The 16172-nt window shown below is 45.5% G+C and overlaps 1 protein-coding gene across 3 annotated transcripts in view; it reads left to right on the top strand.

Annotated features, from left to right (window-relative positions):
• Nucleotides 1–16172, top strand: part of LOC135701565 (neurexin 1-like) — a 215666-nt gene that overhangs the window by 148407 nt on the left and 51087 nt on the right. For all 3 annotated transcript variants that reach the window (XM_065222406.1, XM_065222407.1, XM_065222408.1), the window contains exon 4: nt 15811–15955. In XM_065222406.1, coding sequence (XP_065078478.1) covers nt 15811–15955 — 145 coding nt within the window. The remainder of the gene's footprint in view (nt 1–15810; nt 15956–16172) is intronic.

Below are 16172 nucleotides of genomic sequence, written 5' to 3' on the forward strand. Positions count from 1 at the left end.
CCCATCCATTCGGAAAGCTTAGCCGGGGTTGGGTTCGGAGGGTGTTGGTTTGGGTGAAATTGATACCGAGGATAATCTATGGCAAAATAAATATAAATAATATTCCTGGGAACTGCGCGCTGCGTTCCGTTGGGTGGTGTGAGTGAGGACGGACGGATGGACGGACGGATGCTGTGCGTGTTTCGTGAAACCAGGTTAAGGTGAAGGAAAGGCTGCTTGGGCGTCCCTTCTTCTTCTTCTTCTTTTTACGTGATTCATCGAATTTGGCCTCCGGTCGATTTGCGGGGATTTTCGGGCCGTTTTTAAAAGAGGATTTATTTCCGACGGTGATTTGTTGGATTTGATTAACATCGATGCGAGAAACGTGGTGGCACGGATTCCGAAGTGCTGGTGGAGTGTTGGCGAAGGGAGGGGGTAGGTGTTGGTAATGGATTAGAACGGATTATTTTTCGGCTCGTTTTTCTGCGCCTCTGGAAAATGATTTCTTCGATTGTGCCACGTTTGGAATGGAGTAATTTGGCATAACAGTCGTTTGGCATAATTAGTAAGTTTGAGTTATATTCTGGTTCGTTTAAAAGTAATGGATTTGTGATCAGAAATAAAACGCGTGCTTTAATAGATGTTAATTCACTGGTATACCCGTGAGGCACATTAAACGGTGTAAATTTTCCGTATTTGTCAATGAATAAATTGTACCTGCTTATGTTATTATATCTATCCGGGATAACAAATCTTCCAAGTTCTTCAGTTTTTGCCGACAGCATGTGTCATCACAAATCCAGTCAACAAACTTCCGATTCGTTTTCGTATGTATACGCGTTCACGCAGATGTTTTGCTAATTCTAAAAGCATGAATTCCGATCCGCTAGAACTCAAAATCAATGACAATATTTTGACCCAGAAATTGCATCATTAACAACACAGTGTCTTCTGTGAAGTTTCCGCTTATAATAACGCCTTAATTTTGCTAAAAGATGCTAATAGGGTTGACCTTAAAATGACCAGGGAAACACCCCTCACCATCCCTCATCAACGTATGAGTTTGGGAAAGGGACTAAAAAGATTCCAAATCAGGTCCTGATCAGGCTTCCAAATTATCCATTGATTTATAGCGACTGTAACATGGTCACGACGCATGGTAGTCTAGTCCCAGACCGAAAACCCAAATCTAGATAACTTAGAAAAAAAACAAAAATCGCTTTTTTTATGTGTTGTGGAAAAAAGCCTAAATTTTCAAGGAAAAATAATAAAACGTATTGCGCCCTCTTTCTGAAAACGATTTACACCATAAAAATGCAATCCATGTTTTTCAATACAAAATCCTAATGTTTTAATATGATTATGTTTTTTTCTAAAACAATTTTGTATAACCTTTAATTTCGTATTTTGATCTTTGAAATCGACCCAATAGTTATGATATTTTGAAAAAAACGTAATTTTTTGAAAAGCATTTGTTTTGACCTGGAACCTGGAAGGAGCGGAATACCTAGGTCCGGTCCTCACAAGTTCCTACCTCACGCCTCCCCGAGTCATATGATAACAAAAGACTACCAGCTGAAACATGGACACAGTTGGGTGGCGTAACCTGGGAAATGTTGCCAGTCCGGCAATAGCACAGTGAAGAGGTGCGACGCGAACACTGGCGCGGTAACCAAAGTACGGTGATAGAGAAAATGCTTCACCAAACCAGAGCGTCTGTTCACCATGGAGGTGCGGCTCATAACGGCGTCAGTTATCCATGTTAGGATCTGCTGATCACCATCCTAGTGCCAGCGTGGGACTCTAAACAGAACTGTGCACGATAGTCCCGCGGCGGGACAGAGGGTTGCGATAAGCTAAACAAGCAGCCCTGCTAAAAATACAAAGTTGCAAATACCAAAGAAAAAATTAGTGAACTTCTCGTGATATTGATTTAAAATACAGTAGAAGTAACTTATTTCCTAATTTACTTCATTTCCTCTCATTGACATGTCAATTACCTCACCCTTATTAGTTATTTATCTGACTGTTTCTGGACTTTTCGTTAGGGATATATCAGCATATGAAACACTTGTTTTTAATCCTCTATTACAAAATGTATTCCCCGTGCACACTTCAATGCCCATCCCATCTCCGTTGAACATTTGTTATGGGTAACACGTTTAACCAAACGCTTGATCGGAGTGGGATACTGTCGGTGCGAAATATTTCACAAGCACGTATTGAACATCCCAGCCCAAGTAACATTGTAAGTTTTATTGAAGTTTTAAATCACTCTACAAGTCTAAATCATGGTCTACAGTACCCTTATAAAACCCAAATTGTTACTTGAGAGGTAACCAAGAAGCCCGCAAATTTGGATTAATTTTGTTATATAAAGCTAACATACGACTAATACAGGGCTTTTGCCCATTATTAGTCGGATTGTTACTAAGCAGGCTTGTTGGTTACTTGGAATTGCCCCTTCACTTTCTTTCCATCACCATAATTGAAAATTTTATATTCAGAGTTGTGCTTTCACAAAATTAGAAATGTTGGTCCATGTTCGATATTTAATCAAAATTTGCTACTTCAAGCAATCAAAAATTCATCCATCCAAGCAGGATCATAATTCTAAATGTTCATTGGATAGCTTAACGAAGGAATTTAGCCGCCTCTTAAGCACATAATGAGGAACTAGAACTAAAAGTATTCAGAAATATATCTCTTAACTTTTTGTCATTCTTGCATTTACACAAAGACGATCCAACCCATTTTCAGAGATTTAATTTTGTTGGAGCGAGCTAAACACAGCACCACCCAGAAACTCGCTAATCCACTTGGTGTATGCATTTTATAACAAACAACAATTTAAAGCTCTACTTAAGGATGTAAATGAATTTTTACCGTCCCTCTGGATCCCACTTCAACACAGGGACGGCCAAAATCGTCAAAATTCAGTTCGCCAAGCAGAATCTCACGAACACTAGCGTGTAAATTCATAGGATTATGACAGTTCTTACAGTAATGCATCTGTAATTTGTATACAACATCCGAAGTCCCTCGAATATCGAAAATATATCCGAAGTCTCTCCGTTTTTACATATTCTGCACAAAAACTACTTTCTAAGCCCCACCCCTGACAGGATTTCCCGTCGTTTTTTTTTATGAATGGGGCGTGACAGAAAGTAATTTTTGTGTAGAATATGTAAAAAAGGATGGACTTCAGATGTTAATCTAATTGCTTATAAAGAGGTACCAGACATGTTTTACACTATTTTGCGGCTGATACAGACGTTTCAGCATGATGGTGCCTTTTTTGACTCGGTCTTCCACGAGCGACCGGAAGATGAGCTTACTGTCGAGAATCAGGCCAAGGTAGCGTACCTCGGGTGACCACTCAGTTTCAGCGTTCAGAACCTTTATCTTTGATGACGGTTTGAGCCGGTCGGTGTTGCTATGCGGAAACACAATAGTTTGCGTTTTGGCCGCGTTCACACATATCTTCCAGTCGGTGAGATATATGGTGTAGGCATCCAATCCGTTTTGGAGCTTCGATACGAGAGTGCGCATTACTCTTCCCTTGTAACTGATTGCCGAATCGTCAGCAAACAGCGACAGTGTTCCACCTTGTGGCAGTGTCGGTATGTCCGATGTGTACAGATTGTACCATATGCATCCTGTAGCTTCCTTGAGGGACTCCAGCGGGTACATTATACGGCTCCGAGAGAGCACTGCCTACGCATACTTGAGACGTCCTGCCGTCGAGGTAGTCCGAGACGATCTTCACCAGGTAGCTGGGGAAACGAAATTACAGGAGCTTGTGCACCAAGCCGTCGTGCCACACGTTATCGAATGCCTTTTCGATGTCCAGTATCGCCATGACCGTTGTCTTCAAGACCGTGTATCCGACACCGGCTGGTGAGTAGAAGGTAGGCCACGTAGTGTCCCGCCTGCAGGTCCATGGCCAGCAGTGATCCGTTCTTGTTACTTCTTACATTGCCCCACACCGAGTGGCGTGCGTTGTGATCACCGGCGAGGATAAACTTACCCTTCCGACGAGTCAACTTCTGGATGTCATTCTTGAGACGATCGACTGTTCCATCCGACTCCTTACATTGGGCAGGACAGTAGATGGCAATGAGTGTGATGAGACCATCCGGCGATGCCAGCTCGACTCCAATGGCTTCCACGAACGATAGACTAAAGTCAGATGTGAAAGTTCGTCATGAAGTGCATCATTTGCACCATCATTTTTTGCATTTCACTGACAAACGTTTCAAGACGACTCATTACCTGCGCCAGACCATCATTTGGAGGGACCAACGGTACGGCGCCAGGCTGGGTTCCCCAGTATCCTGGAGGAGTGCTGCTTGTTTCGGCTTGCGTTGAATTCCTATACTGCCTTCTGGGTAGCGGAAGGGGAGGAAGGTTTGGTGCACGTCCTTCGGTTGGAGGAAGCGGTGGAAAATCATTTTCCAGATCGATTCCGGGTAGTTGCTTCTTTTTCTGCTGTCTCGGCTGGCTTGCTTTCTTCCGGAGTGCAATGAATTCGGCCCGCTTGGGACACGATCGACTAGTCGATGGGTGGGCATTTCCGCAGTTGACACAGGTTGGCTGCTTGTCCTTCATGTCCACGATGCATTGGGCAGTGACATGTTGTTTGCCGCATTTGGAGCAACGCGATTTCATATGGCAGTTGCGCGCGCCATGTCCGAAATTCAAGCAGCTGGTACACTGCGTCACTTCACGGTGGACCGGCTTGTACCGCTCCCGCTCGACGACGACACTGAGCAGCGTTCGGATGCTTTAAAGCTGCCTCATGTTTGTGGATCCGCCAACCAAATGCACCAGGTACAGTTGGTCGCGATACTTGATCGCCTCGTTGTGGCGTTTGATCACGAAAAGCTTCACGGGTTGAAGGTTGTTGCGTTTCAGCTCTTCTTCCACAACCGAAACATCCAGCTCGTGCAGCCCGCGTAGAATGACCTTGAAGGGCTTCGTCGACGGCACGTTGTGGGTGAAATATTCCACCTTCCAGAGTTGCAGTGTCTCCGCTACGGATTTATAATGTTCCGCCGAAGGGACGGTGATTTTCACGCCATCAGCGCAGAGACGGAATTCGGCCCGTAGCCCTTTACGGACTAGCACATTCAGATTGTCAAGCAGCTCGCGTGGCTGTCCCTTGACATAGAACGGAGGCAACTTCTCCTTTGTCTTAACGCTTTCACGCCTTTCGCCATCATCTTCGTGGAGCAGCGAGAACTGGTTGAGGGAACCCGCTTCGTATGCCTGGCATCGACATTGTTATCCGCCGGCTCATTGCCGCCTTGCTTCTGGCTACCGCTTGGCCACGGTTTACCCATGCTTGGGTTGAACGGTTTGACAACGCGCGAGAAAAAAAACTTGCGAAAACACGAGAGAAAAGAATACTTGCGATGAGCGGAGGAATGACAGCAGAGCTCTTATATAGTTTTACATGTTCAAGCAAAACGATGCGCAACCAAATGGTACTCGATTATGACGACTTGGTTTGGGGAGAACGTTTATTTCATTGAAACAGTGATAAAAATTATCACTTTTTATTTGTACATTTTTCAATGATTTTTTCGAGAAAATTACTTTTATTGTAACAAATTGTGAGAGTTGTTTCCTATCGATTGGTTTGTTTGAATTTTAATTTCATCTATAAATGACAAAGCTATAAGCGTTCAAAACCTTACACCTTTTCGTGACGGTCGCAATTTTAGATTTCCCCCAGTACCTTCCCGTAAGACGTAGTCTACGCCAAAAATACGGATCGTATCGGCTTCCCGGGCTGCGATAGGTTAATCTATGACGAACTTCAACCACACAACTTTGAAATCATAGCACTGCAGGAACGAGCTGAGAACTGGGTTTGTAGTTCTGGGTAAGTTGCACGCGAGGATATCCAAGTTGAGGATTAAGGGCCATTTCTGCCCACACGAAGGGAGACCCGACGACGAGAAAGAAGGGTTTAATGCGCAGCTGGAGCTGCGACAGTTGTTCGCAACGGGACGTCAAAATCATCATCGGCAACATGGACGCTCAGGTAGGACGAGAGGCAATGAATAGACCGGCAATCAGGCATAACAGTCTGCATACCATATCGAACGACAACTGCCAACGATGCCGCGAATTTTGCAGCATCCCGTGGTATGGTATTCCGAAGTACCTTTTTCCCCCACAAGCATACCGCAACCATGACCAACACAGAGAAAACCAAATCGATCACGTTCTAATCGACGGATAATTCTTCTCCGACATTATCAATCCGTAGCAGCTGAATGTTTCGTCCGGCACCGTCGCATGAAATTCCTAGAATCTGGATATATGCGCAATCACTGCCGGGATCATATGATGTTCCACGACGCCTGAGCGGGGCAAGGATGAACCCAAGGATGTCTGTAAAAGACGCGACTGGACAGTTGCTCACCGACCCCACTGACTAGTTGAAACGATGGTTTGAGCACTTTGAACAACTTCTCGAAGTTTCAACGGTCAACCAACCATCAACATCTCGGCATGATCCGCCAAAGGTGCGGCGCGTTACTCGCGTCAACACTGTAGCTCCATCATTGCAGGAGATAGAAGCAGCCATCCGAAGTATGAAGTCCAACAAAGCCCCGGGGGTCGATCGCATATCAGCAGAGATGCTCAAAGCTGACCCCATGCTATCCTCACAAATGTTGCATCAACTATTCGTTAATATCTGGGACACTGCGACTTTTCCGGCCGACTGGATGCAGGGCGTCTTGGTAAAAGTCCCCAAGAAGGGGGATCCAACTGTATGCGACAACTAGCGAGGCATCATATTACTGTGTATTGTTCTCAAAGTTCTGTGTAAAGTTATCCTCAATCGGATACAGGAGAAGATCGACGTGACTCTCCGACAACAGCAGGCATGCTGGAAGATCCTGTGTGGACCATATTGTCACGCTTTGCATCATTTTGGAGCAGGTCAATGAGTTCCAAGAGTCCCTGTACTTGGTATTCATTGACTACGAAAAAGCTTTTGACTGACTAAACCACGAAACTTGTGGGGCGCAAGGGAGTCCCTGATAAGATCGTCAACCTCATCGAAGCGCAGTACGAGGCTTACACAACGGAGCTTTGTCTGGCCCGATTCGGGTAATCGCGGGTGTGAGCCGTTGACCGTGTACCGAACCGTGGGTTGCTGTGGCAGCCTATTACTATGGAGCACCTCAACGACTTCGATTTGGCTGATGATGCTCCGTTATTAGCACAACGGCGCTTCGACATGCAGAGTAAGCTCGACGATCTTGTGGAACGCAGGTCTAACCATCAACGTCAACAAGACCAAATCGTTGGATGTCAACACGGAAAACCGTTCCAATTTCACGGTAACTGGGCAGGCAGTGGAGAAAGTCGAAAGCTTCCAATATCTTGGCAGCCAGATAGCGTCGGACGGCGGCACCAAGAGCGACATAGGTGCACGGATTAAGAAGGCGAGGGCTGCTTTTGCCAGTTTGCGAAATGTATGGTATGAAGAGCGAATCAGATCAGTCGACGCACCAAATTTCGAATTTTTAACTAGAACGTGAAGTCTGCGCTGTTACACGCCAGTGAAACATGGTGTGTATCAGCGGAGAACACTCAGAAGTTGCAGGTGTTTATCAACCGATGCCTGCGGTACGTAATTCGTGCCTGGTGGCCCCACAATTGGATCTCAAATTCCGAGCTTCATCGTTTATGCCATCAGAAGCCGATAGAGACAGAAATTCGTGAACGGAAGTGGAGGTGAATCGGCCACACACTACGACGGAGTGGAAACGAAATCTGAAAGCAAGCACTGGACTGGAATCTAGTTGGACATCGCAGCAGAGTTAGACCCAGGGGCTCGTGGCGGCGGAGCTTAAACAGTGAAATTAAGAACGTTGACCGAAATTTGACTTGGGCACAGGTCAAGGCCAAAGCATTTTTTTCTCTGTTCGGGACCTAACACTACTGCGACCAGTAAATTGATCTATTGTAATATATCCCGTGTCCTTAGTTTAGTGCATGTCGTATTACTCCATCACTATTGAGAAATGATGAAGTATTCAATTTTTTTACAGTTGCCACTCTTGCATCCATCGCAAGGATCCGACTCTAATTGAAAGGTCCCGCTATTTATACCCTTCAGAGTGTTGAAACACCCTCCAAAGGCACGCCCCTTTGTCAGTCAAAATTGGATTCCTTAGCAACAAAATTAAGGCATGACACCGATAATGACCATGCATCAGAACCCTAGTCTAAACCACTTCAAACTAGGGAACAACGAATAGAAGATTAGGAATCACAAAAATAAAGACAACTAACTCATTTTTTCCTTGCTTCAAGATCATCCTCGGTAGACAAAGCCGAGTCTTGTCACTATCAACAAGGCATAAAAAGTAACAAGAACTAAGATGTGTTCCTTGGATTACTGAAAAATCCTGTTCCCCTAGTTTGAAGTAGTCTGGACTAAGGATCGGTGGTAGATCTTACATCCCGTAACGTACCACGAAAAGGTGATCTACCCACGTTACGGGGCCAAGGCCAAAGCTAGTAATCGCCCATGATGGAAATCTTTCACAAAGGCCTTTTGCACCCCTGGAGGTGCGTAGGATCGTTAAGTAAAGTAAGTTTTTCTGTGGCCGGATCGCAATGCCTTTTTAGTCCGTAATTAATGGGTCCTGAGGGGAATATGAGAGGTGGTCTTAGGGCTGGGAATTCCGCTACCGGGTCAATTGGGTCCAACCTGACTCCGTATTCGGTAGTTTTTTTTTTTCAAGGAGGAAACCTTCAAAAATGCCATCGTGCCACCGTCTGACGACTGGGTGCACCGTCGCGGAGACACGGTGTGTGGGATTCTTACCGCACTAAAACCTCCTTGGACGCCTTGCCCTTTTCCCCCGGAACTACTTGTCGTATTACTTCGGAGGGGGCCGTGCCAAGATTACGCACCACACTTTACCTCAGCTAATTGGCGCTTCCAGTTCGCTGATCGTCTCTCCAATTTGTGATAAGCTCCCAGCGTCACGTTCTACTCGGTTATCCCCGGTGGTGGATTCAGCCTACTCTGACGGAAAGTTCTCCCAGCTTCGGCTTTCAGTTCACACTTGTGTGAGCACATTACTACTTTCTAATTGGTCTTCTCGCCATTTTCGCTGCACCGTATTCGGTGGTATTAGCCGGTATTTGTTGGTAACTCTTCACTACCGTTGATGTGGGAGTGGGTTTTCCTTATATATTTACATTCAAAAACAATACAATATTGTATACAAGAAACTGACATACAAAGCTTAGCTCCCATGAGCATTGATCGAATTCATTACGAATACACATATACCCTATTCTCGCTCGAAGTGATTCAATATGGTACAGGAATCAAAACACTAGAAACACTATGTTTGTCGTTTGATATCCACTAAGCACAACATGACGACAATCGACACGGTGAGAAATACAAGTAACTCAATGAAGAAAAATAACAGTCTGCGACAATCTCAACCTGTAACGAACAATTTGCCGGACTACTTCGTCTGTCAAAGTGTATTGACGGAGCAAAGCAACACACGTCGTTTCGCATAATATTTGGCAGTCAGCATTTCAATTAGGGTTTCGTCAGTGAGAATCGAGAAATGTATAACCCCAGGTAACAATTTGATGCTTAACAAGTGTTGTTCAATCGATTTTAATTCAGCCTTATTTAGAATAATTGTTGTAAATAGACCACGTTAACCATTGCTCAGCTTTTAAACATCTAAATCTGGTGATTTTATTCAGCCAAAAGCTTAACAGCTATATAAACTATTAGCTTTTTAAGGCATTAAATAACCGTCTTTTCCAAACCTTGCCTTCTAGTTTTATTTAGAAAAAAATAATGGTAGACCGCTTCATACCTTACCCAAGTAACAATTCAAACTGAACATTAAGAGAGCTGATTATTGGTTGATTTAAGGTGTACAAAGCTGATTAACAGCAGGCTGAATATATAGTTTATTAGTAGTACATGAAGGTAATTGTATCCCCATAATACAACCTCAATAAGCTAACTGATTGGTTAATGCTGAGTAATGCGCAATACAGATCCCATTGAGATCACTAGCCTCTTCCCAGCAACTCCTACCCCTACCTCCCCGTGGTACCGGCCGGGAACTGTGAGCAACCTTAGGGAAGATCGGGTAACCAACCCCGGTGGGAACTTTGGTCATAGGCTGACAGGGAAAGGGGGGGTTTGCTTCGGCAAGCCTGAGCGTCTGTTCTCCAGGAGAAGCGGCTCACAACAGCGTCTGTTCCCATGTTAGGGGCGGCTGATCTACGTCCGAGTGCCAGTGTGCACCCTGGTCCTCCGGAAAGTTAGGGGGTTGGTGTCAGGCCCTGCGAGCCAGCCGTAAAAAAAACATTGCAACGGAAAATCAGCAACAGAGGAATACGAACCGAGACCAACGGCAACGACCCCAGCGACGAAATAGGAGATTGGATTGGAAACTCGGCACGTGGAACTGTCGATCTCTCAATTTCATCGGGAGCACCCGAATACTCGCCAATCTACTGAACGACCGCGGATTCGGCATCGTAGCGCTGCAGGAGGTGTGTTGGACAGGATCCATGGTGCGAACGTTCAGAGGTAATCATACCATCTACCAGAGTTGCGGCAACACACGCGAGCTGGGCACAGCTTTCATCGTCATGGGCGAAATGCAGAAGCGCGTGATCGGTTGGTGGCCGATCGACGAAAGAATGTGCAGGTTGAGGATCAAGGGCCGATTCTTCAACTTTAGCATAATCAACGTGCACAGCCCTCACTCCGGAAGCACTGATGATGACAAGGACGCATTTTACGCGCAGCTCGACCGCGAGTACGATCGCTGCCCAATCCACGACGTCAAGATCATCATAGGAGACCTAAACGCTCAGGTAGGCCAGGAGGAGGAATTCAGACCGACGATTGGAAAGTTCATCGCCCACCAGCTGACGAACGGGAACGGCCTACGACTCATCGATTTCGCCGCTTCCAAGAACATGGCCATACGTAGCACCTTCTTCCAACACCACCTCCCCTATCGTTACACCTGGAGTTCACCACAGCAGACGGAATCGCAAATCGACCACGTTCTGATTAATGGACGGCACTTCTCCGACATTATCGACGTCAGGACCTATCGTGGTGCTAACATCGACTCTGCCCTCCACCTGGTGATGGTCAAACTGCGCCCAAAACTTTCCGTCATCAACAATGTACGGTACCGACGCCCGCCACGGTACAACCTAGAGCAACCGGATGTCGCCTTAGCATACCCGCAGAATCTCGAGGCAGCGTTGCCAGAGGAGGGCGAGCTCGATGTGCCCCCTCTAGAGGACTGCTGGAGTACAGTAAAAGCAGCCATCACCGACGCAGCCGAGAGCACCATCTGGTACGTGGAAAGAAGTCGACGGAATGAATGGTTCGACGAGGAGTGCAGAGCGATTTTGGAGGTGAAGAACGCAGCGCGGGCGGTAATGCTGCAGCATGGAACCCGACAGAACGTGGAACGGTATAAACAGAAGCGGAAACAGCAGACCCGCATCTTTCGGGAGAAAAAACGCCGCCTGGAAGAAGCGGAGTGCGAGGAAATGGAACTGCTGTGCCATTCCCAAGAAACACGGAAGTTCTACAAGAAGCTCAACGCATCCCGCAACGGCTTCGTGCCGCGAGCCGAAATGTGCAAGGATAAGGACGGGAGCCTCTTGACGGACGGACGTGAGGTGATTGAAAGGTGGAAGTAGCACTTCGATGCGCACCTGAATGGCGAGGAGAACGTAGGCACGGGAGACCAGCGCAATGGAGGAAACGACTATGTCAGTGCAGCAGAGGACAGAACTGACCCAACTCCCACGCTGAGGGAAGTTAAGGACTCCATTCAGCAGCTCAAAAACAACAAAGCAGCTGGTAAGGATGGTATCGCAACCGAACTCATCAAGATGGGCCCAGAAAAGTTGGCCACCTGCCTGCACCGGATGATAGTCAGGATCTGGGAAACAGAACAGCTACCGGAGGAGTAGAAGGAGGGAGTAATCTGCCCCATTCACAAGAAAGGCGACCATTTGGAATGTGAGAACTTCAGAGTGATCACCATTTTGAATGCCGCCTACAAAGTGCTATCCCAGATCATCTTCCGTCGTCTATCACCTAAAATGACCGAGTTCGTTGGAAGTTATCAAGCCGGCTTCATTAACGGCCGATCGACAACGGACCAGATCTTCACCGTACGGCAAATCCTCCAGAAATGCCGTGAATACCAGGTCCCAACGCATCATTTGTTCATCGACTTTAAGGCGGCATACGACAGTATCGACCGCACAGAGCTATGGAAAGTCATGGACGAGAACGGCTTTCCTAGAAAGCTGATCAGACTGGTCAAAGCAACGATGGACGGTGTGCAAAACTGCGTAAGGGTTTCGGGTGAACTATCCAGTTCATTCGAATCTCGCCGGGGACTTCGACAAGGTGACGGACTTTTATGTCTACTCTTCAACATTGCTCTAGAAGGTGTAATGCGACGAGCCGGGCTCAACAGCCGGGGTACGATTTTCACGAAATCCGGTCATTATCGCAAGAACATTTGGAACGGTGGTAGAACTATACACCCGCCTCAAATACGAAGCAGCAAAGGTCGGACTGGTGGTGAGTGCGTCAAAAACAAAGTACATGCTAGTAGGCGGAACCGAACATGACAGCATTCGTCTAGGAAGTAATGTCACGATAGACGGGGATACTGTCGAGGTAGTGGAGGAATTCGTTTACCTTGGATCCTTAATGACGGCTGACAACAATGTGAGTCATGAAATACGAAGGCGCATCATCAGTGGAAGTCAAAAAAGATTCACCCCCGCACCAAATGTACCATGTACAAAACGCTAATAAGACCGGTGGTCCTCTATGGACACGAGACATGGACTATGCTCGAGGAGGAGCACTCGGAGTTTTCGAGCGACGTGTGCTAAGGACGATCTTCGGCGGTGTGCAGGAGAACGGTGAGTGGCGACGAAGAATGAACCACGAGCTCGCTGCACTCTACGGCGAACCCAGCATCCAGAAGCTGGCCAAAGCCGGAAGGATGCGGTGGGCAGGACATGTTGCAAGAATGCCGGACAACAACCCTGCAAAGTTGGTGTTCGCTACTGATCCGGTTGGCACAAGAAGGCGTGGAGCGCAGAGAGCACGATGGGTGGACCAGGTAGAGCGTGATCTAGCGAGCATTGGGCATGACCGAGGATGGAGAGCGGCAGCCGCAAACCGAGTATTGTGGCGTACTATTGTTGATTATGTCTTATTTTAAATGTGATGTTGTACAAATAAATGTATGTATGTAAGTTAACTGATCTAAAGATTTAACAAGCCTTATTTTAGCTTAACACTACTCCACAAATTATCAATGCACTACAAATATTGTGATAGCCTGATTTGTTAACCCTCCGTTACTCGCGCCAACTTTTGTAACACGAGTACTCGTGCGTTGTACTTTGTACAACAGTGTGAGTTTTCCATTACCATTTTGCAGCCGAACTACCAATCGATATGAAACCAACGGGTATTCCTTAAAAAACTTGTTTTTAACTAAACAAGCTAAACTTTTATCATATATGGTTTATATGGTAAGTATCTAGAGATATTTTATATATGCGAGAATTTTACATGTATGCTAGCGCCGTGAACTGAGAAAACTCTGAACTACTTGCCACCAAGGAAAAGACCTTGACCTTTTGAACAACTTTGCCGCAGACAGTAACTTTCTATCTTGTCAGGATCTCGAGATATATTACATGTGAGAATTTCACATGTATACTAGCGCTACGTAGTGAGAAAATTCGGAACTACTGTCCGCCAGCGACAAGGCTATGATCTCCTGAACAACTTTGTCGGAAACAGTAACTTTCTATTTGGTCAGGATCTCGATGTATGCCATGTTGTAATCAATTAAGTCAATAGTATGGTCACAGTTTACGCGGTTGCCATTTACATTTTCTCTATAATCCGCATTTTTATGTGTTCACTGTAATCAAAGTTTAGCTTGTTTAGATCAAAACAAATTTCTTGAGGAATACTCGTTGGTTTCAGATCGATTGGTAACTCAGCAACAAAATGGCAATGGAAAACTCATGTGTGTTGTACAAAGTACAACAGCGCGAGTAACGAAGGGTTAAATGTAGTCAGTGTCACTCGTTTCATTTCTGGCATTTTAGTTCTTCTAAATTCACTGCCTACCAGCCAGCGGCAGCAGTAGAGACAAGATATAGGAGCTTTTTAGGAATAGCTCCAGGTAGTAGTGGGCTGCGATGACGCCGGAAGTATTAAGGTATTAACATTTGTATTTCGGTGTTTTGACTGCTATAATGCATTGAATTTTCAGACAGAATTGGGCCAAATTTGCGTGACATAATCAATGGACCATTCCTTATTGTGGATACAGACCTTAAATAGCATTTCCAACCAATTCTTAAAATCGTAAACTTCACGAATAAAAAGTAACAAAAACACTTTGAAACCAATCTACTCAGTTTGCCGACATCGGAAAATGTCTAGGTATCCGTGTATGTGTGTGTCACGAAACATTTATTAAGACATGCTTCTCGGCAACCACTAAACTTAATTGGACGGAACAGCCGCCAAATGGACAGGTATAATGGTCCCACAGAACAATTCAGTGCCAACTATATGGAATGCCTCATAGTGGGTCGTAATAAACGGTAGTTTGAGAACCGCTGCTTTCAAATAAGTGGAATTGTGGAAGCGAAGAGCAATCGCTGATGCCACGGTTCGATAAGGTTCGCCCTCGAAAGGTCAAATAGCTTCGAAATTCGGAATGAAATCATTAGCCGGATTATTGGCTTCCTGCAGAGAAAGGAAAGAACAACCGAAAAACCCTTAAATAATGAAGTGTGTTTGCTCTTGCTGCATGACTAATTAGCGATTCCTTGGGAGGGAAATTGGACCGTGCTTTCGATGCCATTTTTTTTCGGTGTCGTGGCAGAATTCCACTTAAACGTGAAGGTCGACCGCATATTCAAAATCTCGACCAAGATTTCCATCGTGAACTGAATTTATAAATGAGTTAGCAAGAACCGTACAGCAGTTGCATTGATGACTTTTTTTTCCCATGACCAATTTCTATGTAATAGCAGACATTCAAATGTCAAATGCTGAAAAAAAAACGGTCCAAATGAAGTGAACATCGACGTCACTTTTTTTTTCGAACCTCGTTACACGCCCGACAGTTTCAGCCGTAATCAAATATGACACCTCGTGCCATCACGAAATCCCCACGCAAAAAATGAAACGAGTAAATTTAGATTGAAGTGACGGTTGCGCAAGAGGATTCCATTTCCCATTCCATGTTCCTCCCACACACCAAATTTTCGGCAAAACAGAAAAACAAATTCTTTTGCCAGAATCCCCTGACAAATGCTTTACGGCATCATCGGGCCAACCATCGCGCACTTGTCGCACATAAACTGCCGAATTCCTGCTTTCAATTCAGGTGACGTCAGACGAAAAAAAAAGCGAAATTCTCTGATCTTATCACCATAAAGTAAATCCTCACCGCACAGAACCCAGCTTCCGTCTGTTCTCCACGACCACGGCGAAGAAGCCGGAGACTGCTCAGTAGGCTTTTCCCCGATTCGCAAGAAAGTGCCATGAAAAATTAATTCCTGCACCGTTATGGAACTGTTCTTTTTTTGTTTGCCTCTTGCTCAAGTTCGACAGCCATTTATCAAAAAACACCTGCGTGCCGGCCATTATAAATTCTCTTTATAACGATTGAATTTTTTTTTTGTTTTCTCTCTGTTCTTCCCCTTCCACAGGTACAACTCCAAGCTGGCCCTGCTGGCACTGCCGAGCGTCATTTTCGAGCCGCGGTTCCGCGGCTCGGTGCGCAATCTCGTCTACTCCGATCAGCCCGGAGTGTCCCCGCGGCGGCAGGAGATGCGCCAGCCCCGGGACATTAAGGTGAGTTGATTGCGGAGATGGGTTTCGGGGATAACTGTTTTCAATCGGTTAATTAATTTTTTGAAATTTAAGTTTGTATTTACCTATTATTTTTAATATATATTAGACTGCTAGCGAAAATGGTAATTTTTAATTTCGCTAACAAACCATATACAAAATGTTTATTGCCTCGAAAAATGACCCTATGCTAAATTTGAGCTCAATCGGACATGATTTA

This window comes from Ochlerotatus camptorhynchus, unplaced genomic scaffold, assembly GCF_037179485.1.
Source record: "Ochlerotatus camptorhynchus isolate MF236.1 unplaced genomic scaffold, CSIRO-AGI_Acam_v1.1 ptg000168l, whole genome shotgun sequence".
In the NCBI taxonomy this organism is placed as follows: Eukaryota; Metazoa; Arthropoda; class Insecta; order Diptera; family Culicidae; genus Ochlerotatus; species Ochlerotatus camptorhynchus.